Below are 23,898 nucleotides of genomic sequence, written 5' to 3' on the forward strand. Positions count from 1 at the left end.
TCTATTTTTTTAAAGTGCAAAACTAAGAAAAACTAATCTATGATGATAGAAGTCAGGATAATGGTTTTCTTCAGGGGGTGATGTCCGGAATGGTGGATGGGGCAGGTCTTCTGAGTTGCTGATTGTGGTATAATCTACACTACCTCTTTGTCCCCAGGTCCTAGGTTCCTGACAAAGAGCTCCTAAAACCCTTGGAATTTCGTCTTTTGTTCTAATGAGGTGACTCTTGGCAGGCTCCTGGATAGCTCCAACCTGAAGGAGCTGGGTGACAGAAAAACCAAACTTTAAAAGTTTGGAACTTTAAGCTCCCTACCCCCAACCCCCGCCAGCCTCCAGGGAGGGGAGAAGGGCTGGAAATTGAGTTAATCATGAATAGCCAGTGATTTCATCACTCATACCTACATAATGCAACCCTAAGCGACCAGGTATGGAGAGCCTCTCGGACGGTGGATACATCATGACGCTGGGGGGTGGCACACTTGGGGAAGGCATGGAGACTCCATGCTCCTCCCCTGCACCTTGCCGTGTGCATCTCTTCTACCTGGCTGTGCTTGAGTTATATCCTTTATAACAAGCCAGTAACAGTAAGTAAAACTCACTTTCCTGAGTTCTGGGTAAGGATACAGGGGTGTGGTATAGAAACCCTCGACTTTGTAGCCAAGTCAGACAGAAGTGAGGGTAACCTGGGGACCTGGTACTTGCCGTTGTCACCTGAAATGAGATCTGCCTTGCAGGACTTATCCCTTAAACCTACGGAGTCTGATGCTAACTGCGGGCAGTCAGAGTCACAATTGAATTGAATTGTAGGACACTTAGTTGGTGTTGGTGAATTAGAGAAATGGTGTGGAAAAGACACCATGCATTTGGTGTCAGGGGAAAAAAAAAAAAAAAGCCTTGCACTGATAATGTTCTATTTCTTGATCTGGCTGCTAGTTACGTGGGTCTCCCCAGCTTGTAAGATTCACCAAGACGTCCACTTATGATTTGATCACTCTTCTATATATATGCTGTGACCGTAAAAAGTTTGTTTTTTAAAAAGGTGCCCAGTGTATACCAGTGCCCAGTGTCTGTGTAGCCACTCACTCTTCTGGGAGATACTGGGATGCTCAAGGAAAGAAAAGGATTTCCAAAAATTCAGACATTTCTGCCGCTTGGAGCTTAAGAGAATAGAGTGAGTAGCCTGGGTCTGCGTGTGAACGAGAGAGGGATTCATCAGGAGGCTGACTGAGCCTTTGTAAAATTTCATTTAGTGGGGGGCTTGGGAGGGGGACTCAATTGAAAGTTATATCTCATACTTAAAGTGAGAAATTAGAAATGTAAATAAACTCTAATCCAAAGTGGCTTTTAAATCCTCTATTAATGGAAAATCCGATATCATGTAGACGGCATTACACAAAGAATAATTTCACATTATAAACTGAGGAAAATCTATCAACTCAGTTTGGTTTTAATAGCCTCCGTTTTTTAGTGGTATCTTCTTAAGGCTGTTATCTTGGCAGTACAGTGCACCAATTCAGGGGCCATCCGACCACGTTGAATTTTTTTAAATTAAATTATAATGAGATTAATTTTTCAGTTTTCCCCACATAGGGCCATAGCATTAATTTCTTAAGTAAGCAGTCTTTTCTCTAATCTATTACCTCTCCTTGAATTTGAACACAACGTTTCCACTTACATGCATGTGTATCTCCTTTGACTGGAGTTGTGGCAAAGAGCACAGACCTTGTTAATCTCTATGCCACTGGGAGTTGTTTGATTAGCCAATCTGATTAAATCAAGCTAACTTTAAGAAATATCATCATAAATAACTGCGATGCCTAAATTCAAATAAAAGCACAGCAAAAAAAAAAAAAAAGCATACAATATTTGGAAAAATTCTGTCATTCTCCCATCATACTTTACAGAGAGCTAACTATGTGTTAGAAACTGAGCCAGATGCTGGACTCACAAAGGTGAATAAGGCAATGATAAGGAGGAGTCCTGGCTCGAAAACTGTTCAGGGACCAGTGGAGAAGGGCGATGTAACACGCACCATGGTAAAGTCGCGTACTGCTGTTGGAGCGGGAGAGGGAAGGCTCAACGCTGAAAGTGTCAGGACCAATGTGACAAAAGGGATGATGCCACAGTGAGTCTTAAAGAGGATAGAGTTGTTGGGAACTGGGAGGGTATTCCAGGCACAAACAAAAAGGACGTGGCAACAGCTCATGCCATCAAGAAAACTCTAAAAAGTTCTGTACCCCTGACGTGCATGCAGGAGGCTGGTGGAAGATGAAGTTGGAAAGAAAGGCCATGAAAGTGAGAAGCTCCTGAAGGGATCTGACTAGAAACAGTTTTGTTTTGCAGTTTTAGGACATTGCTGGCAAAGCAATGAAGGGCAAATGGGGAGGGCGCTCAGGAGACCTACTCTAGAAGGCTACAGTGGTCTGCATGACGGACCAGGAGAGGAGGACCAGATTCAAGAGACTCTGAGAAGGTCAAATCTGTGCAAAGTAGCCCTGATTGAGTGTGGAGAATGAGGGACATGGAAAAATCTAGGCTCACGCTAATGTTAGCAGGATTAAGATGATGGGAGAGGTAATGTGGAGGGGATTAGAAAGGAATGAGGCAGGGATGGGTCGTGTCGTGAATACCGCTGCCAGTTGGCAGAAACCAGAGACTCCTCCTCTGACCCCTGCCCACCAACACGCATCACTCCCAGCTTTCTGCTCCATGGTACACCTGAGACAAGGAATATGTGAGGAAAGCTAAGTATACAGAGGCAATTCAGGGTTTGGAGAATTTTTTTTTTTTAACATGTGCATGTAGGGTGCCTGTGAGAAATCAAGGTAGAAGTTACAAGTAGTCAGAAATAGGACCCTTAATCTAAGAAAAGTGGTTGAGCATGGAAACAAATTCCAATGTCCAGTCCATAAAGAGACTGTTGAGAATGTGTTAAGGGCCTTTCTTAGCAAGGGATACATAATAATGAAAAATGAAAGTCCTTCGGTCACTTGAAGGAAAAGTCACAATTTTTGTTGTTTTTATGAGTGAAGGCCTTTAGTGTAAACCATGATGTTCACTGTCACCATTATGACTTTAAGAAGAGCACATGGGAACTTCTGAGTTAATCCATGAAAGGATTATATTTTGAGATTAAATCATTGAGGAAAAGCCCCCACCACCATCACCAAATAAACAAAAAATTACAGCAATTCTCCACTGTCCAACAAATAAATTTGTTAAATCCCCGTCCTTCCCTGCTCATATTAAATTAAATTACTATTCTAATTTGGAGAATTAATTAACATTTAACTGCTTTGGGTTTAAAATGCATTAGAGATTTAAATTCTGAACTCAGTCCTGGTTTTCTTCCCCTCCCCTCGATTCTATGCCCAGAATTTCCTCTCTCAAATATCAATTCCCAATCTCAGCAGTCAGATTTAACTTTCCTGCCCTGCCCCCAAAGCCTTTTCCATGAACTCTATTCCACTACTTGCCATATCTGACTTTGACCTAGAGGTGCTTTTGAGTCTCCAACTCAATTTTAATCTTCATGGGAAGAAAACCATGCTTTTCCCCATTTTTATGTCTCTCCTCCAAGGAAGGAAATCACCACGCTGACAATAAAATGCAATGGAGCAAGGTAGAGTAAAGAGATTAACCTAGAAACTAACTGGAGTGAAAGAGAATGAATGCATAAGGTTATTTTTAGTTTTTTTAAATGTTTTTAGAAGGAATGATTTTGTCCGCCCAGCTGACCTTTTTCTTCTTCTCTTTCCTTCTACTCCTTTCTCAGCCTACTGACCTTCTTTAACTTTTTTGTCATTCTGCAAAGACTTTGTCAGCTTTGAGCTTCAGACTAGGGTGGCAACTGAGTCTTGGAAGGGAGAGGAAGGGAAGTAGTAAGAAGGCAGCTACCCGGGCCACATGAATTAATCATGGGTACCCTCCTGAATGTAAACTGGTGCAGCCACTGTGGGAAACAGTATGGAGGCTCCTCAAAAAACTAAAATTAGAGTTGCCATATGATCCAGCAATCCCACTCCTGGGCACGTACCCAGACCAAACTATAATTCAAAAAGATACACGTACCCTTATGTTTATAGCAGCACTATTTACAATAGCCGAGACATGGAAACAATAAACGTCCATCAACAGATGAATGGATAAAGAAGATGTGGTATGTATATATAATGGAATATTACTCAGCCATAAAAAAGAATGAAATCATGCCATTTGCAGCAACATGGATGGAACTAGAGATATACTAAACAAAGTAGGTCAGAAAGAGAAAGACAAATACCATATGATATCACTTATATGTAGAATCTAAAATAGGATACAAATGAACATACCTACCAAACAGAAACAGACTCACAGATATCTCGTGGTTGCCAAGGGGGAGAGGAGTGGGGGAGGGGAGGATTGCAAGTTTGGGGTTCACAGATGCAAACTATTATATATAGGATGGATAAACAACAAGGCCCTACTGTATAGTCCAGTAGGATATTGAACTATATTCAAAATCCTGTGATAAACCAAAATGAAAAAGAATATGAAAAAGAATACATATATAATGGAATCACTTTGCTGTACAGCAGAAATTAACACAACATTGTAAATCAACTATACTTCAATAAAATTTAAAAATTTTTTAAATAATGGGTACCCTCCTCACTTCCCCATCTCCAGGCTCCCTAATTTCAGGTACTAAAGTTCCTCATTTCTGACCTGGAGACCATTTCAAACGAATTCATATCTCCTTACGTAGATATTGCTATTAACCACTAGCCTCTTCAGGCACTTTGTACTTTATAAAAGTGTTTTCACATTCATTTTCATTAATGTTCCATTATGATGAAAATGCTAAATAACCATAATCGTGCTTCTAAATTACGACCACAGGGTGAACCTGGGAATAAAGTCTAAAGAGAATTTGATGATTCTCTCAGCTAATTTCTTAAAATTAAACAGCAAACCTGCCTCACAAATGAAAAATTGCCTTATATCCATCTAGCCACTACAGAAACTTTTTATTCCTTTGTCCCTTCTGTTTGAGGCTTGCTCAGAAAATAAAAATTCCTAAGGGGTGAACTCATCCATCTAAATGCTATTGAGTGCTGTCGTAATTAGATCTGGAACTCTTGTTTTAGTTAGCAAACCTTACCAAATTGAAAATGTAATAAATCACAAACATGCGCGGATGGAAAGCACCAGAGAAAATACAGAGACCGTTTGTCAGTAATGGTGCTTACTGGTTCCTTTTAAGGTTTTGTCCTGGGAGGCTAATCTTCTTGTCTCCTAGAACAATGACAGCCCATACCACTCACTCTAAAATTAGATGAAATCACTGAGAACTTTGGTGCCAGTGAGGGATAAAAGATGGTATTCTTTTATTTAATTAAGAAAAACAGTCATTGTTCCCTTTTGCTCCTAATATATTCCTGGGCTAGTCTGACATGGGAACTGTCTCTTCATTCAATTGGATCTTTTTGATAGTTTCACATTTGTAAGAGGAATGGACATTCATTTTCAGACTGCAAAATTTTCACCTCATACAAAAAACAATTTTAGAATTCTGAACTATCATTTTCTTCGAATCCCTCACTAAGTGCGGTTTAATTTTCTTGCTATTATTTTTTTGGTGTTCAATTACTCTACAGAATGACTCTGCCTCTGTTTCTAATCTGAGATGTTAATGCATTTTTACTTTTCTTGGTGCTGTGCACACAAGGTTTATAACGCTGCACTCGGGACAAGTCTGGAGGAAGATCACTGCACCAATGTGACATAGAGTTCAGTGCCTCACATTTGGCCTTAGCTTTATATAATATAGACACAGAATCACTCCAACACATTTAGGCTATAGGCAACTGTAAAATCTGATTAGGGAAAACTATAATCATGGAGAAAACTCTAAGCTTGGGAGCAAAGGACTTTGGTTCACAGGCTGTGACACCTTGGAAAGAAATCACTGTCGTTTATTAAATGCCTTCTGGCTTGCTGAAGACTACGAGACACTAAACCTTTCTGCATTTTAGTCTTCGGCTCTGTAAGATGGAAATTATGATTTCCATTTATGAATAATAGTATTTCCACTTACGAATAATACCCACCCCTCAGCATTTGTTCCATAAAGCAAGGGAGGTAATTAGAGGGATGGGTGCTAATCAAAGGTTTTTCATTTCTACTTCTTCACGTCCTCTTCCTGTACGTGCTCCTTAAGAGTCAGGGTTGGCCCTTCTCAATCTGTGGGTCCTCCTGGGCATCTTCTCCTTCACCTTGGCTTCAGCGCTCGCCTGTCAGCTGATGACCCCCAGATCTCCATCTCCAAAGGAAGTCTTTCCCTTCCCAGTTGATCCATGCACCGCTCCACCAGATGACAGACAGACCCCTCTCACTCACTGGGTACAGCCGTTCTCTCCTCCTGAGCTCATTCCCTGACAGTTACTGACACCAACCATCCCCTTTGATACCAAGGCCAAAGCCTCAGTGTCCCCTGGGATCTCACTGACACTCTCTCTCTCCCACCTTCCCAGACAGTCTCGGGTCATATTCAGTCTGTCTCCTATGTATTTCTCAAATCTGTCCTCTCCTCTCTATCCCAGTGCCAAAGGCTATCGCGTCCACCATCGTTTCTCTCCTTATCTACAGCAGGCCTTCTAGATTCCTCTACTCCCAGGAAATCCTCTTCTGGTGCCCTGCCCATGACCTTGTGGCCCAACCCAGAGGTCTAGGGCAGCTTTGCTGGACAGCTCCCATACACTTCCAGGCCTTCCTGCCGCAAGTTTCTGAGTCTCTGCCCTAGGCCTTTCTCTGGTCACAGAAACTTGTTCAGCTTGAGTGTCAGACATGCCAGAGTACCCAAGAAAAGTAGTTTTCATTACTGGCATTTTAAAGGGAATGAAACCTTGCCCAACTTCACAGAAACACTTGATATTATCATCTACTTGTATAAAATAAGAATAAATAGATAGCTTTAAACCTACAAAGCTCAAAAGTACTCTATACATATTTTCTCTTTATCTTCATCCCCACTGTGATCGCACGCTGCATGGTGACTTGCAATAAAGATTATATCTTCTTTCAAGAACAACTAGGATAACTGAGAAGAATAAAAGTAGAGTTCATATAAAAAAATAGCCACAGTCTACAAAGGAGTCACAGCATATTATATGAGTGGGGAAATATCTCTCCCCTGTCCGGTGGTACCAAGTAGTATCAGTAATTCTTCCAGACACCGTATTAAGCACATTTAAGCAGAAATGGCCTTGTTCTCTGGTACTGTGCTGCTACTTTCTACATTGGCAAAATTGATATGGGGCCCTGGGAGCTGACCTAGTACCAAGAAGGAACAAATTGTCAACGCTTACAACATAAACACATTTGGCATTTATGGGTAGTAAGTGGAAACGGAGAAGGAAATCCTCCTTCCTCGAGGACAATTTCTTGATAAATATATAATTACAATGGAAGAAAGTGTGTTAGTGCTAAGCTATTAGTATACAAGAGAGAAGATGGCATTGTCCCACCAGTTAGCAAAGTGTAGTACATAGTAAGTGCTCAGTAAATGTTTACTGAAGAAATGAAAGTGGTGTTCTAGGAAAGGGGGCGGGTTCATAAGTCTAAGGACTCATTAAACTTGGGGAAGGAAATTCAGACACAGTGATGGGCTTGGGATGTAAGAGCTTAAGTCCTAGGATATTCAAATAAATATTAAAAAATGGAATTTGGCCATTTGATAAATAAAGGTCAACCTCAAACGTACCCACCTTCTTCGAGGTTCCCAAACCCTGAAAAAAAAGTGGGTTTGGATGCTGAAGACTTGCACTCATCCCAACCTGGTATATACTAAAGACTCATCATTATGCCACATTGCGGAAGAGGAAAATCTCTTTGTTAGTAATAACTAACTCCTGCCACCTACAGAAAGGGCTCAACTCAACCATCCTCATTTACAGAGGGAATATGAAATACTGAAAACTGGAAGACAGGAAAAATGGAACTCCTCAAAATCTCTCAGATAAGCTTCAGCGTTGACTGTGATACGTCAACACTCTTCACTATTCACTAAAGAAAGACAGGTCAAAGCATTTACACACGAAAGCCTCCCTCCCCCTGGGAATCCCAGCATCAGTGCCCTACAAACAATCACAAGGGGATGTTGTCGCCTCTTAGCCAGTGTGGGTCCAGAAACTCTTAGCCACTGATGTACCCTGTGACTCTGGGAAAACTGGTTTCTCCTCTCTCTCCCCCTTTTGTAAAACTAGGGATATGCTATTTGCCTGATTCTGAAGATTTGTAGATGGAGCTTATAAAATATCAGATTAAAATCCACAGTTGAGATGTTCTCAAGCATGGCTATCAGAATTGAACCATTACTCATTGCTGGGAATTTGTCACCCTTACCTTCAATTGTCACCACAAATGTAGGCATAACGGACACCCACACACCCCCACACACACACTCTCAACACTGAGTGCTACTCTGAGCAGGATACTCTGCTGGGTGCTTATCTGTGTAGCGCATGTTTATAATGGCCAAGGAGCTGCTGATACTCTAGTGGACCAAGCCCACATCCTGGTCGTATTTCACCACAGGGCTGGTAAGAGGCAGAGGAAGTTGGGGAGGTGGGAAAGGTAATAAGTCCCTTGGCTACTTCTCCCTCCTGCCTCTACCCTGTCACCTCCCACCGTCAGCATCTCAGACATTCCTGCTATCAGACCCCTCCCTCACCAAGCCTAGGTCTGGGCCCTACTTCAGAACCCATGATGAAACACGGCCGGGTAACCCAATTTTAGATTCTTCCTGAAAAGTAGATCAGTCACATTTCAGAAACTCACCACTGGTACGTCTGGGTCCTTGATGGGCCCGGAAGGAAAGAGGACCTACTTAGATATAATAGGTAGCATCCATGAAAACGGAGTTTGGTAAGCCAAAGCCTGAAACGAGGGAGGAAAAATCAAGAGGAGACAATCCCAACATCATTCTCTTTCAGAGGATCAAGACTGCTTTGACAAGAACCTCAGTCTGGATGTCAGTGTCCCCACTCCTATAATTCCAGGTCTGGCCCCTCAACCTCCACCTTCCTCCTCAGACCCAAACACCATTGGATCCCTGACCTCAAGGCTCTGGCGGACACCAGGGATTTGACCTGGGGCAGCTCCCCATCCCTGGGTGGCAGGGTAACATAAGTTCCTGGCATTTGATGTGGAACTTCTAGTTCATTTCCCACCAGAAACATTACTATACTCTGCAGCTACCTTCATGGCACCACGAGTACACTACAAGAATTAAGACGCATTATGGGTTATACAGAACTCTATGGGCTACTTGTATGGAAAATGTGATGCGATAACCAAAATACCTACTTAAAACAAATTTCTGCAATAAAATCTCCCAAAGGTTTGGAAATATCTACACAATTCAACAGCTCACAAACTTCTCCTTTTGGGAAAACAAAAAGTATCTTCATGCCCCAACCCTGGGCTACATGAAAATTGCCCCCAAAAGAAGTTTACTGCCTCAACTCGATATCAGCTAGAAAAGAATGCTTTTCTCATGATGTTCCAACCAATATACGAAGTGTGTAAGAGGGCAGGATATGAAAAGAATCTTTTCTAAAGAGGGCTAGGATCTTACTCCTCTCAAACTGAGGTAAACATCTTACCGGTATTCAGCCAGCCTCTAATTTTTCAATCTCTCAGCTGAAGGTGAAGCATACACAGGCAGACCTCGCTTTGCACACGTTGCACTTTTTACAAATGGAAGGTAAGTGGCAACCCTGCGTTGTCAGATGATGGCTAGCATGTTCTCAACAATAAAGTATTTTTTAATTAAGGTATAGACATTAGATTTTTTAGACATTATGGTACTGTACCCTTAACAGACCAAAGTGTAATGTAAACATAACTTTTACATGCACTGAGAAAAAGTATTTGTGTGACTTGCTTTATTGCAATATTTGCTTCACTGTGGTAGTCTGGAACCAAATCCACAATTGCTCCAAAGTATGCCTGTATTCCTGAACTAATTTTTATTAATAGAATTTGAATAGCGCAATAAAATTTCAAGGGATTACGAAAACCCCCTGCTGCACTAGATTTTTGTTGTATAATATGTCATTCTAAAAAGGGTTATTGGGACGTCCCTGGTGGCGCAGTGGTTAAGACTCTGCCTGCCAATGCAGGGGACACGTGTTCGAGCCCTGGTCCTGGTCCAGGAAGATCCCACACGCCACGGAGCAAGTATGCCCGTGCGCCACAACTACTGAGCCTGAGCTCAAGGACCCACGAGCCACAACTAACGAGCCCACCAGTCACAACTACTGAAGCCTGAGCACCTAGAGCCCGTGCTCTGCAATAAGAGAAGCCACCGCAATGAGAAGCCCAAGCACCACAAGGAAGAGTAGCCCCCCCACCTCTCCGCAGCTAGAGAAAGCCGGAGTGCAGCAATGAAAACCCAACACAGCCAAAAATAAATGAATAAATAATAATTTTTAAAAATAAATAAAATAAAATAAAAAGGGTTACTGAGGCATGGAAAAATGGTTATTTTGCAAATTTTTATCATACTAGTACTTACAGTCAAATGGGACCCAAATTCCACAATACACATAGCCCTTGAGATGGGAAGTTATGATCAAGGAAGGAATAGATAACCAGTATTTCCCCGTCGTGGGGTTAGCATGGCGGCAACAGACACCAAGGAACTGTAAATCTTTCCTCCGCTTATTAAACAAAACCAGTGCCCTGCTTTGTGAAGTCACCTTGGTGCCTTCTTATACACTTTCCTCCCATACATGACACCCTTAGTGGGTGAGACTTGGGTGCGCACATATGGAAAACATGCTTCCTGTTTTTATCTTGAGTCTCTTGTGACTGGGAACCACGCAAGTGCCTGAGCTGGCTCATCAGCTGAACCAAAGAAGCTCAAGTTCCCGTGTCCCCTGCCCTGACTCTGAGGATGGACTGCAGTGATGCTTCATGCTTGGGGCGACACAGAAAACCACGTGCAGGTTGTAGCTATTAGAAAAATTCAAGAGCATGACTGCCCAAGGGCAGTAACCCAGCAAGGTCATAATATTCAGCCATCCTTTCCTGGCACTGCACCTGCTCCCTATCATTCATCAGGAGTCTACACGTCACTCATTCCTTGGAAACAATCAGTGAACGATGCGGGGAACAAGCTAGGAACTGCATTGAGGGTACCAGTCCGTGTGTGCACACGTGCATGCCCGCACGTGGAAAGAGAAAGGGTCGCATTCTTCAAAAGAAAACAAGTCTTGGGAATTCACTGGCAGTCCAGTGGTTAGACCTCTGCCCTTCCACCGCAGGGGGCGTGGGTTTGAAAAGAAAACAGGTCTTGTTTTTGCTTACATTTTAACACTCTGCTTTTTAGAAGTGTTTTTTAAAGTATTTATAATTATCAATACCACATAAGCCATAGCAATACACACCGGGCTATTTTCTCTACAGCTTTTCCAATATTTCTAAGGAGCCCTAAACCTGCTATACTTCCTGTGTTCCAAGGGTTCTAAAAAACACTACATTTTTTTCACGTAAAAAAACATTAAAAATATCAGTGAATACTATCAATCCCAAAATACTATTTCAAAGCAACCATCATTACAACTTTGCGCAGAGAGGAGAGTGTAGCTAGTTAACAGCCTCTAAAACCTAGCTCAAGGCTCCGCTCAGGTGGAAAGTGTAATGAAAACAAACGCTGGTCAGTTAAGCTGGTATTTAAATGCGACACTAAAAATGCATTTCACGCCCAACTTCATCAATCACTAACCAATCTTACTTTGCATCTTGGCTACCAAAAGAAAATGGGATTTGTTTCCCTGAAGAAATATGTCACTGCTCTGCCTGAATTATTAAGCTTTATTATTACAGAGAGAAACTGAGTTGGAAAAAAAAGGAGAAACAAGAAAAAGAAATAAAATTAGACCCAGGTTGCCATCTACAGACTGATAACAGCACTGCTCATTCATGAAGCATTCAATATCAGAATGTCAGGAAATATCAGCAGTAAAATAAAAGGACACAATGTTTGACTACAATCGTAATGATAAAAATCAAGATAGCCTACAAAGTCTCCTTTTTTCCAGTTAACCTGAGAATGGTTAAGAACACTGATCAAAAATTTGCACAATTTAACATATGCTGTGAAGGAATCACAGACAAATACGTATCCTAACTCTAAAATTGAACACTTAGAAGTAAAATTGAATAGATTACTTAATGCCAAGTTTAAAATATTTTTAAGCAGCAAAAACTGTTTCATCTCTAAAATCGAATTCTTGCATTTTTTGATGCGATCTTTGTATATACTGAGAAATGATCACCAAAGTCGAGTCAACATCTGTCCCCATACATGGTTACAAAAATTTTTTTTCTTGTAATAACTTTTAAGATCTACTCTCCTAGCAACTTTCAAATATGCAATACAGTATTAAATTCTTGCACTTTTGACTCATTGACTTACCATACACCTTCCCTTTCATTTTGCTTCAAGTCCTTATTGCTTTTCCCTTTCTAAAGAATAAGAGCCCTCTGGAGGCATGAATGTCCAAAATCGTGCACTTGGTTCTAATTACTAAAACAGATGTCATTAAAGCAAAAAGCAACTGCAATAATAAAGGAATATGGAGGTTAAAGAAGTAAAAAGAGAGACAGATACTTTTGATAATATAACCTAGAAAATTTCTATAGCCAAAGACATCTGTAGGGAGATCTGATAAGGAGAAATTGCTCAATTTTCAAAAGTAGGGATTTAAGCTAATATCCTTAAACTTATCAAGTGATGATTTAATCTCATAAACTGCACAAAACCTTCTTTTCATTTTCCCTGGGAAAATTGTTTCTGGAAGGCAAGATTCATTTTCCAGGTCATATGCTCTTTCTATCAAGATGAAAAGATACAAAATGCTTCGTCTAAAACTCTTGCCTGTGCTTCTAGATCCGTGGTATAAACCTCTTACTGGGGGAAAAAAAGGTTCCCCAAACCTTCATTTGGAAGACACCAGCTGTTGTTCTATGTAACACTGAGATACAGCAGTGAAAAAACTACCATCTGCACATTATGAAACCACACTGCAAAATGTACACTTAACGTGGGCAATTAAAACTGCAGGACTCTCTAAAGACACGGTTAAGAATATCTGAGGGCTTCTACCTTTTCTTAGCGCTTTACAAATGTGACTTGTTTTGTGTTCAACATGTTTTTGTTATTTTCACCCCCACAGACACAGCTATTGCTGAAAACTATTTGTGCATTTCTACAAAAGCAAAAACACTGATAATTCGACTTTTTAATAAAAGTTACTTTCCTGTGAAACACGGAAATGCTGATTCAGCCTCTTGTGTTCGCAAGTTTTCACGAATGAAATAACCCAGAGATGAAGGTCCCCTTTCATTTGAGGGACAACTATTAAATCTAAAGACTTTCAAAAAATATATTGGAAGTAGGAGTTGGGATTTTCATAAGCTAATAAGAGCCTTGCCTAAAGTAAACAAGTAACATTTTATAAAAGTCTTTAATCAAAAACAATTCGTGAAAAGTTTAACACGAGTCCTGTTTCTTAGTGGGTTGTAAAGTATTACAGAGACTTAGTTGTTGTATAACAAAGGGAGTCCAACTCGAGGATGGAAGATGCCTTAGAGGACTGGGACGGGGAGGGTGGGGGGGACTCGAGCGGGGGGGGGGGAGTCAAGGAAGGGAGGGAATACGGGGATATGTGTATAAAAACAGATGATCGAACTTGGTGTACCCCCAAAAAAATAAAAAATAAAAAAAATAAAAAAAGTATTACAGAGACTTATCTATTTTGTAGCTTCCATCATTCATTCATCAATATTTATTGTGTCTCAACTGTCACACCTGTGCTAGTTGTTGGGGATCGGAAAAAAAAAAAAAAAAGACTAGTAAGACATAGCCCATGGCCTTGGGGCTTCACGATCTAGCATATATTGATTAAAATAAACCCTCTATTTTTTTTAATATTTATTTATTTATTTGGCTGTACTGGGTCTTCGTTGCAGCATGCAGGATCTAGTTCCCTGACCAGGGCTAGAACGCAGGCCTCCTGCATTGGGAACTCGGAGTCTTAACCACTGGACCACCAGGGAAGTCCTGACCCTCTATTATTTTTAATGCTCATGGTATGGCATGCTCTTCCAAGCTAGCTTTTCCTTTGGTGCCTGCCATACAGCAAGCATTCAATAAACATCCATTGACTGCATTTTTCCCAGGCCTCCCGGTTTCAGGGTCACTGGAAATGATTGCAAAACTTTGAAGATAAATCTTAATATGAACCCCCATGTTTCAGAAAGCTAATGGGGCTAAAATAAAAGTTAAGTGACTTGCCCAAAGTCAAGAGCAGAACTGGGACAAGAATCTAGGACTCTGGACTTCCAGCTAATCTTTATCATTTAAATCTTTGAAGATTTAAACCCCCATCTGCTTTTTTCTCTATGGAATTGGCTCCTTTCATTTCACCTGTTCTTTTAACTTAGTCTCACCCGTCTTTCTTCTGACCCTTTAATCATCTCAGCAGCGTCTTCTAAACCCTCACACAAGTTCATGCTGTCTCCTCAGCTGTGAAGCCCACACAAGCTATAATTCTAATGTGACACTTCATATAGACTTTGAAGTGAGCTGGAGCTCAGGGGTGGAAGGCTGAGCTCTGGCCAAGAATCTGAAACCTGATCCCATTCATCCTTTTCCAGGGCAGCCCTGCAAAAGGTGGGGGGGGGGGGTGGGATCCCATGGGGAGGGAGAAGCTGTCACTCCTCCAGCCGTGTCCCAGTCAGCCCACCTGCCCACAGCATCACTCCACTCTCAAGTGCTCGCCCCACTGAGACCACACTCAGAGTGAAGCCAAAAAGAGCCTGTCTTCACAAAAAACTAACACAAAAAAGTCACAATTCTGACGGCACATGTCCTTAGTTTATCACACTTTTATTTTGAAATCTTGTACTAATGCAAAATGTTTTAAATCTTTTTATGCCACCTCTCGCCTGGTAATGCAAGATACATAACTAATTTGGTATATACTGTTTACTGGTAAAGTTGCGTGTGTATTTTCTTGGATATCAGTAAAATCAGTGAAACATCTTTTTGGAAAAAGTGCTCTATGACTAAAAGCAATTCGTAATGTGAACAAGGGTGTAGACACACAAAGAAGAGAGATCAACAGTAGCTGGCAAAAATGTTAATCAAGCACTTTTAGCTGGAACATGGGATGGTAAAAGTTACCTTTTTCAATACAATCACTCAAGAAATATTTTCTCAAAACACGTGTCCTCGTAGCACAATCTCTAATTACAAATAGAAATTAAGCGTGAAAAACAGCAGCATCTCTCACACACAGAAAGTCTTCTTTGAAAACTCTCATCTATGACAATAAGGAGTCTTTTCTGTGGGCCCAGGGAAACAAATGGATCCATTTACAAATTAAAATTGCATCGCAGCCATAAGGTAATGATGATCAATAACAACAACATAATTATAGTAACAACAGACTTACCACTGTTTGGAATTGTCTGCGGTGAATTCTTTAACTTGTCATTTTGTTTCCCTTTCGCGGGTTTTTCGGAATTCGCATCTTCTTTTTTCCCTTTCCTCTTTGGGGGCTGAGGAGATGAGTTGTCACTGGATCCGACTGTTGACTTAGATTGGCGGTCATTTCCCTACGTGGCAAAAGATTAGACCCTTACTATCAGCTGATGAACTCCCTAAGAGATTACTATTCAGTACAAGTCACTAACTAGTGGTAAAAACAGCAGGGGGCGGGAGACGGGGGTATTGTGCTAATTCTGCTACTATCTGTCACCTACATTAACTCTTCTTGGTGGCAGAGGAAGGGTCTACCGGAGGAAGGAGAATAAAAATAATAGCACTTGACAATTGAGTACTTAATATGGACCCAGTGTTCTATGAAATTGTCTCACTCAGGCACTGTTATCACCCCATTGTATAGACAAGCAGGTGAGGCTTAGTGATCAAGCCTGGCCAAGGCCATACAGCCAGCAAGGAGCACAGCAGGTCCACTGTCTTAACCATCCTCTCCCTCCTGCACCTTTCAGAAGAATCAGCAGCTAGCTATTGGATGCAGAATAATGGCAAACCCCAGTTTGATCAGTTAATCTAGAAATACCTTCTTAACTAGTTGTCACTGTGAGTGTATAGGTATCATACAAGCACTGTGCTTGTAGAAATCCTCCAATATTGACTCATCTGTTGGTGACTGCCATGGTCTCTGTGAATCACAAATCCAGAGTAACACAGACAGAAGCAGCTCAAGAACACACGCCCTTCATTTCTGCAAGGCAGCCCCCGACCATCACACCTTGGGTGGTTGCCTCTGATCCCATGTGCATCTCAAAATGAAGACCTTGCATCTGCAAAGGAGGCTCCTCCTCGGCCTGAAGATGAGGCTGAGTTCAGTGGCTCCTGTCACTGGCCCACGTACAGCCCCTGGAGAGCCACATAAGAGCCACTACAATGGTGGCGACTGTACCCAAGGAACAGCTGTGCTGATTCCCAGCCACTGCTTGGCCACTGCAAGAAACTCCCTCCTAACAAGACAGCCCTGGCCTTCAGACGCTCAGGTGCTACACTTACCTGAGTGTGTAAGGTGTGAGGCTGCAGGTAGCAGAAAAAAGGCAAGTTTTAGAGATCCAAGATACCTGGCTCAGAGCCACTGCACTGCTGCTATCCACCTATGGGACGTTGGGGTAACTAACTCCTACCTTCTCTGAGCCTGGATCCTTATCAGTTGAATGGGGTTGATGTGCCTGCCGTTAGGTCTATCATTAGGATGAAATGGTAATGTTTATAAAGGAACCAGTACAGTGCCTGGCATGTAGTTTTGTTCAAAGACCATCAGAGTGCTTCCTTCAAGAGCAGAGAGTTAATATCTTTTTCTTAAAAATCATATCAAACTCACACCATATTGGGTGCAATCTTTATGCAACATCTGTACCGTGCTAGTATCTGAAAATAAGTGTAGCAATATTAAACAAACGAATCTGCCTAGAAACCTATTATAACTGCTCATTTTAAACATTTATATATTCAGTCATCCAGAAGCACTTAGTTTTAGCTATTGCCCAATTAAGAATAGAAAAATTCACAGCCTTACAAATGAAGTTATTTATGCTATTTTGTCATAGCCTACAAGAAAATGAATTATGCATCAATTTATTAACAGTATGAAAACTTGTCCAAATCTATACCACTTTTTTGCATAATTTAATTTCCTATTCCAACTGCAATTTAAACATACAGCTTCCATTTAATTATTGCATTAACTGCAATCAGAGTTGGGTTTTTTTTTCCCTTTCCTTTTCTTCAATGATTCTTTCTCGCAAGGCCATAAACTGCCAGGCAGGAGAAATGGCTAATGTGATTATAGCAGAGATTCCAAAACCATCATGTGAGAAGAAACCATCAGCCAGGTCTCACATTCTAGTCTATTTTCAAACAAGTGTATTCATCCCAAGATTCTAATACTTTAAAAGTCCTGAATGAGAGGAGTAACCCTCCTAGCAAGCCTCCTGGAATGGTCAGAGATGCTGTTGAACTTTTAAGGACTAAAATGAAACTTAAAGAATGCGAAACTCTGGATCTCAGCAAAAGAGTTTTTTACAGCTCTGGGAAAAAGTCTTATTCACAAAAGGGGTAAAACAAGGGAGAAGCAGACGCCCCATCTTGGCGTGCCCAGGGATTCATGTAATTTAAAAAATCAACTCTCTTGAATATACAGGAAGTTCTGATTTACTATGTTTTTGATAGGGACCCTCAAAAGAGCAATTCTGGAGCATCAAGAAAGACTAGCTGATTCCAATAACTGTGTGAGGCGTGGCTTTGGTAATGGACACTCATGCATTCAAATATGGATTACTGACTAAGCTCCAGGCACTCTGTAAGAACTAAATTACACTGAGAAAGAAAAAAATAAAGTAACCTAAATGGGAAAGAATCTGAAAAAGCACAGATATATGTATATGTATAAATGAATCATTTTGCTGTACACTTGAACCTAATACATTATAAATCAACTATACTCCAATATAAAATAAAAATTTTAAAAAAAAGAATACATGTTGATTCACCTAAAAAATAAATTAATACAAAAATATAAATAAATCATGTAACATAAATTATACTCAGTTATTTACATAGTTAATTATATAAATTATAGATAATATGTAAATAAATTACAGAGAGAGAGAGGGAAAGTCAAAGGATAGAAGAGGGATTTTCCTTTTTTCTTTTGAGAATTCTCCATGTGACTCATAACTTGGATACGTGGATAGTCACTGCTATCTGTGGGACACAGGGAAAAGGGGAGTTTTGCCATCTCATAACAGCTAATACTAGTTGATAAAACAATATTACTAAGTACCTCTTGCATGCTAAACACTCATAACCACAAATACTTACCAAATGTATAGATAGGTATTATTATCACTATTTTACAGATAAAGGAATTAACTTTCTCAAAGTTACCCAGGTCTCATTTTTCTACTACGCTGAAGCTTCCTAATACCCAAGGCATTAAAACAGCTATCATATAGAATGGTTTCCTTAAAAAGCCACCTGGAAGTAATAGATAACAACTTTATCCCCAAGTGGAAGAAATCAAGTAGCCCGTGTGTCCCACACAAGAACTAGACCCCATGTGATACTTCAACCACTGTCCTGCCTTTTGCTTCACACATGTACCAAAACATCAGATAGGAACAGCAGACCTCTGGCTCAAACAAAAAACTAAAAAGAGCCCTTCAATCACCCCTCCCTCTCCTGAAATTGGGATTTTTAAAATAATTCCCTAGGCTCTATCCAACAAGATCCAATCAACTCGGTTTTCTTTCATTACCCCAGTAAACTCATTTTCAGCCCCCATGAACATGCCAAAGACATATGGGCAATAAAGCCCATATGTTTATAATAATTTTGTGAGGCATTTGCCGCACACAGCAGCCTTCACAGCGTGTGTATTTCAGCGATGCATCCAGAAGACCTTCTGAGTAGGGGACCAGACCGAGACTCAGGCTGTGAGAGTCAGTGTATTGGGTGATGGGAAGTGTGAGGAACCCTTTCGTCCAAACTGGACTCAGTTTCCCAAAGGGCAAAATGGAGTTTGGGAAGCATTTGGAATTGACTTTGCTTTACCACGACTTTGTGATACATGAATAATCGTGGATAATCGTGTCTTTTTCTTACCAAAACCTTAGCAATTACAATATTTGAACCTCTACATTGCTGATCACAAGATACATTAGCCACGCAGTAATGAGGACAACTAAAGACAATTTAACGTCATCTTTGGCTCTAACTTTCAAATATGTCCCTGATTTTATATCTCTTCCACTAGAGGGTGCTTGGATTCAGTACGGTGAGACCTCGCAGCCAGAGAACAGCCTCCCGCTGTTTTCTATAAAAATTCTATTAAATTTTTCAAACTTAATAGAACTTCAGAGGATTCACTTACATCTTCCTTTTGATTTCAAGACTTAGAATCACAAGGTAAAATTATTCTCAACGTACTCGTTTCTGTGACTCCCCAGTCTGAATGAGGGGCGACTTCTGGTCTTCCCCTGCTTTGCACACAGCATCCGCAGGCTGTTTTGAAAGGGTCTGCTGGACCCCCAGAACCCCACCCATCCACTCCCCCACCCCCCGCCATTACCCACACTCCCTACCACAAGGGTGGGCTGACCGTCACTTCTGCACAGCAGGGTCCTCTGTGCAGACTATGGCAGTCTTCTCTCTCTCTCTTTTCTTCTTAAGTTCTATCAGGCCCCCCCATCCACACTCCCCTTCGTTATGCAATAAGGCCATTCCTAGAAAGCTGTGTGGAGAAATGAATTCCTAAAAATCTAGTTCTGTCCGGGCGAGATCTCGCTGCGGGAGCACGAGGTGCTGAGCCTGTGCAGCGAGCGGGACATCGAGGCGTGGCTGGAGGGCGTCAACAGCCGCGGCGACCGCGGCCTCTTCCCGGCCTCCTACGTGCAGATGATCCGCGCGCCCGAGCCCGGCCCGGCGGTCGACGGCCCGGCCCGCTATGCCAACGTGCCGCCCGCCGCCTTCCAGCCGCCGCCGCCGAGCGCCTTCCAGCCGCCGAGCGCGGGCCTCGCGTTAGGCGCGGGCGCCCTGCCGCCGTCGCCGCCGCAGCAGCTGCACGGCGGCGACTACCAGGCCATCCACGGCAGCGACGACGACTGGGACGACGAGTGGGACGACAGCTCCACGGTGGCGGACGAGCCGGGCGTGCTGGGCGGCGGCGCGCACCCGGACCTCGACGGGCCGGCGGCGGCGGGGGGCGTGGGCGCGGCGGGCCGCTACCGCCCGTCCACGCGCTCCGACCTGTCGCTGGGCTCCCACGGCGGCGCGGCGCCCCCGCAGCACCACGCGTCCGGGGCCAAGAGCTCGGCCACCGTGAGCCGCAACCTCAACCGCTTCTCCACCTTCGTCAAGTCCGGCGGGGAGGCCTTCGTGCTGCGCGAGGCGTCGGGCTTCGTGAAGGACAGCGACAAGCTGTGCGTGGTGCTGGGGCCGTACGGCCCCGAGTGGCAGGAGAACCGCTACCCTTCCAGTACACCATCGACGACCCCACCAAGCAGACCAAGTTCAAGGGCATGAAGAGCTGCATCTCCTACAAGCTGGTGCCCCACGCACACGTAGGTGCCGGTGCACCGGCGCTACAAGCACTTCGACTGGCTGTACGCGCGCCTGGCCGAGAAGTTCCCCGTCATCTCGGTGCCCCACCTGCCCGAGAAGCAGGCCACCGGTCGCTTCGAGGAGGACTTCATCTCCAAGCGCTGGAAGGGCCTGATCTGGTGGATGAACCACATGGCCAGCCATCCGGTGCTGGCGCAGTGCGACGTCTTCCAGCACTTCCTGACCTGCCCCAGCAGCACCGACGAGAAGGCCTGGAAACAGGGCAAGAGGAAGTCCGAGAAGGATGAAATGGTGGGCGCCAACTTCTTCCTGACCCTGAGCACGCCCCCCCCCCGCCGCCGCCCTCGACCTGCAGGAGGTGGAGAGCAAGATCGACGGCTTCAAGTGCTTCACCAAGAAGATGGACGACAGCGCGCTGCAGCTCCACCACACGGCCAATGAGTTCGCGCGCAAGCAGGTGACGGGCTTCAAGAAGGAGTATCAGAAGGTGGGCCTGTCCTTCCGTGGCCTCAGCCAGGCCTTTGAGCTGGACCAGCAGGCCTTCTCGGCCGCCCTGAACCATGCCATCGCCTTCACCGGGGATGCCTACGATGCCATCGGCGAGCTCTTCGCCGAGCAGACCAGGCAGGACCTGGACCCCGTCATGGACCTGTTGGCGCTGTACCAGGGGCACCTGGCCAACTTCCCCGACATCATCCACGTTCAGAAAGGAGCTCTTACCAAAGTAAAGGAGAGTAGGCGACACGTGGAGGAAGGGAAGATGGAGGTCCAAAAGGCTGACGGCATTCAGGATCGCTGTAACACTATTTCTTTTGCCACTTTGGCTGAAATTCACCACTTCCATCAAATTCGCGTAAGAGACTTTAAATCACTGATGCAGCATTTCTTACAACAACAAATAATATTTTTCCAAAAAGTGACACAGAAGTTGGAAGAAGCTCTTCACAAATCTGATAGTGTTTAATGACTGGACGTTGGATTGTGGACTTTTTTTCAGTTCAAGGATAATTTCTACAGCAGAATAAAAACTGCTATCAAAGAGCTATTGCCAACTATCAGCAGTGGTACAAGGATGGTTTTGTGTTCAACTGAAACTGGGCTGAATATATGAGTATGTAGGAAAGCAACAGTTAATATGGTTATATATACTAGAAACAGTACCACACATTGTAACTAAATTATGCTATGTATGCCTACACTACCATTGTAACGTTTGGAATAATGATTATACTATTTGCCTTATTGCTTTTTGAAGTATGGGTATTTTAGTGCATACTTTGTAGACCTCAAAACCTATGAAGGGTCTCAAAGAAGCTGGCTGGGTAAAAGCCTGCTGTGGATGCCTTTTTACTCTCCTAGATTGGGATTACCTAAATTCAACCTATTCTCTGTTTACAAACTCCAACTAGAGCAGCTCTGCGACTTTGTGCCTTTAGACTCTTGGTTTTTCATTTCTCCACACCCCCACTCCCTTTTTAAAGTAACCACAACTTTTCTGATTGAAAGAGTGAACAGCCAGGGCACATAATGACAAACTGCTGGGACCCTCCTGTCGGTGCTGGGGGCCGGGTGGGGGGCTCAGCCGTCATCAGCTTGCCCCGCAGAGTGTCGTCCCCTGGTGCGTGCTGGCGGGCACAGCGGAGGGAGACCCATGCTCAGCTGTGGATGTGGTGTCTGTTAGGGAGGAAAATGGTGCCACTCTGTTCCCTTAGGTGCTACAGTAGCATAGCCTCTTCACTCAAGTGTCCTGGAGACTTGGTGTGGAGATTTAATCGAACATGTCTTACAACCCGGAGAAGGAGTCTAATCAGTTGGAGACAAGAGCACAGAATCAGCGACAACATACGCTCGGTTTTAATTCTTAGGAGGGTTTTCTTTTCTTTTTTCTTTAAAGGTGAAGATTTTCTTTTAATATTCAGTGTGGGTTTTTTTCTTTTCTTTTCTTTTCTTTTCTGTTAGTGGATCTACAATGTTAACTGATTGAGACTCCACTATGATTCACTCATTTACTTAATCAAAAACTTTTCAGGGATGTCTGTAAAATTCAGTGTTAAACGTGATGAAAAGTAGTGTTGGTTGAACTAAGGAGGGACCAGAAATAATTTCTACTATTCCAAATGCTGATGGAAAAAAGTAATTGTTTTTGTTGTTGTTGTTGTTGTTAAGTATTGATAAGCCCCTAGGACATTTAACCTTAAAAATTACTTTAGGTATATTATTTTATTATTATAAGGGAAATACAAATGGCTGGTAAGTACCAAAAAGATTCAAAGGCAGCTTAATTTAAAAAGCACAAAGAGATTCTGGTTAGAAATGCCAAAATCTCAATGTTTTTATAGTTGCTGAGCTCAGTAGTGTGATTCCTGAGTTTACAGATTTAGAAACTGTCACTGAAAGGTTAAAGTATCTACTGTTTTTAATGAAGTCAAACTTATGCTGCCTCAGAAATCCCTGGGTATTAAAATGGTAACATAGAAATAAAGAGATCAGTTTGATATGTTGGTGAGTCACATTCATTAAAGAAAAGGGTCAGTTTGCAGATAGTCATACAAAGAGGTTATTGAAATGATTACTCAACAGCACATTTACTCTAAAAAGTAATCTCACATGGATTGAATTTTTAAGATCAGAGTATGATAATTCTGATCAAAATTTTATACCTTAGGTACCTTAGAGCCAGATTTAACATCATGTGGCTTTGTCTCTACTACCGACATGTGGAACTATCAGCAGATATATTGTTCTCTAAAACATAACTTTCTCTTGTTGATTGCAAAATACAGCTCTATAAACAAAACCCATATATATATATAAATGTTAATTTTACTGCAGAAGTTTGGAGATTATAATGATAGCATTTAACTTAAGTTTGAGTCTGTATTGGAGAAATAAGCACTATGCTTTTCAAATGATTGGAAAATCAATTTTATTTGCCTCCTTTTTTGACAGTGGTTTGATTTTTTTGTTTGTTTAAGTAAAAATCACTAAACTTGTGCAATGGTAGCATGGAAATTATCTGAGGTGTCTTGTATGATTGTGCTTTGGCCAGGGTGGACATAGCTTAAATTATAAAAACTAAAGAACAAGGAAGTATAAGTTCATGCTGCCTATTTAGAAGAGAACTTGCATTCTTCATAACTATGTAACATTATAATATCACTGATTCATAAAGGGTTTAAGTTAATTCTGTAGGGTAGGGCACCCGAATTATTAGTGTTCATTTT

The 23,898-nt window shown here is 42.4% G+C and overlaps 1 protein-coding gene and 1 pseudogene across 1 annotated transcript in view; one reads left to right on the forward strand and one right to left on the reverse strand.

Moving 5' to 3' along the window:
* Positions 1–23,898, reverse strand: part of DCDC2 (doublecortin domain containing 2) — a 150,634-nt gene that overhangs the window by 68,301 nt on the left and 58,435 nt on the right. Inside the window, exon 7 of the mRNA XM_057699345.1 lies at positions 15,513–15,675. Within this exon, the coding sequence (XP_057555328.1) occupies positions 15,513–15,675 (163 nt within the window). The remainder of the gene's footprint in view (positions 1–15,512; positions 15,676–23,898) is intronic.
* LOC130831501 (sorting nexin-18-like) lies at positions 16,372–22,200 on the forward strand (annotated as a pseudogene).

The sequence above is a fragment of the Hippopotamus amphibius genome, chromosome 11 (assembly GCF_030028045.1).
Source record: "Hippopotamus amphibius kiboko isolate mHipAmp2 chromosome 11, mHipAmp2.hap2, whole genome shotgun sequence".
Taxonomy (NCBI): Eukaryota; Metazoa; Chordata; class Mammalia; order Artiodactyla; family Hippopotamidae; genus Hippopotamus; species Hippopotamus amphibius.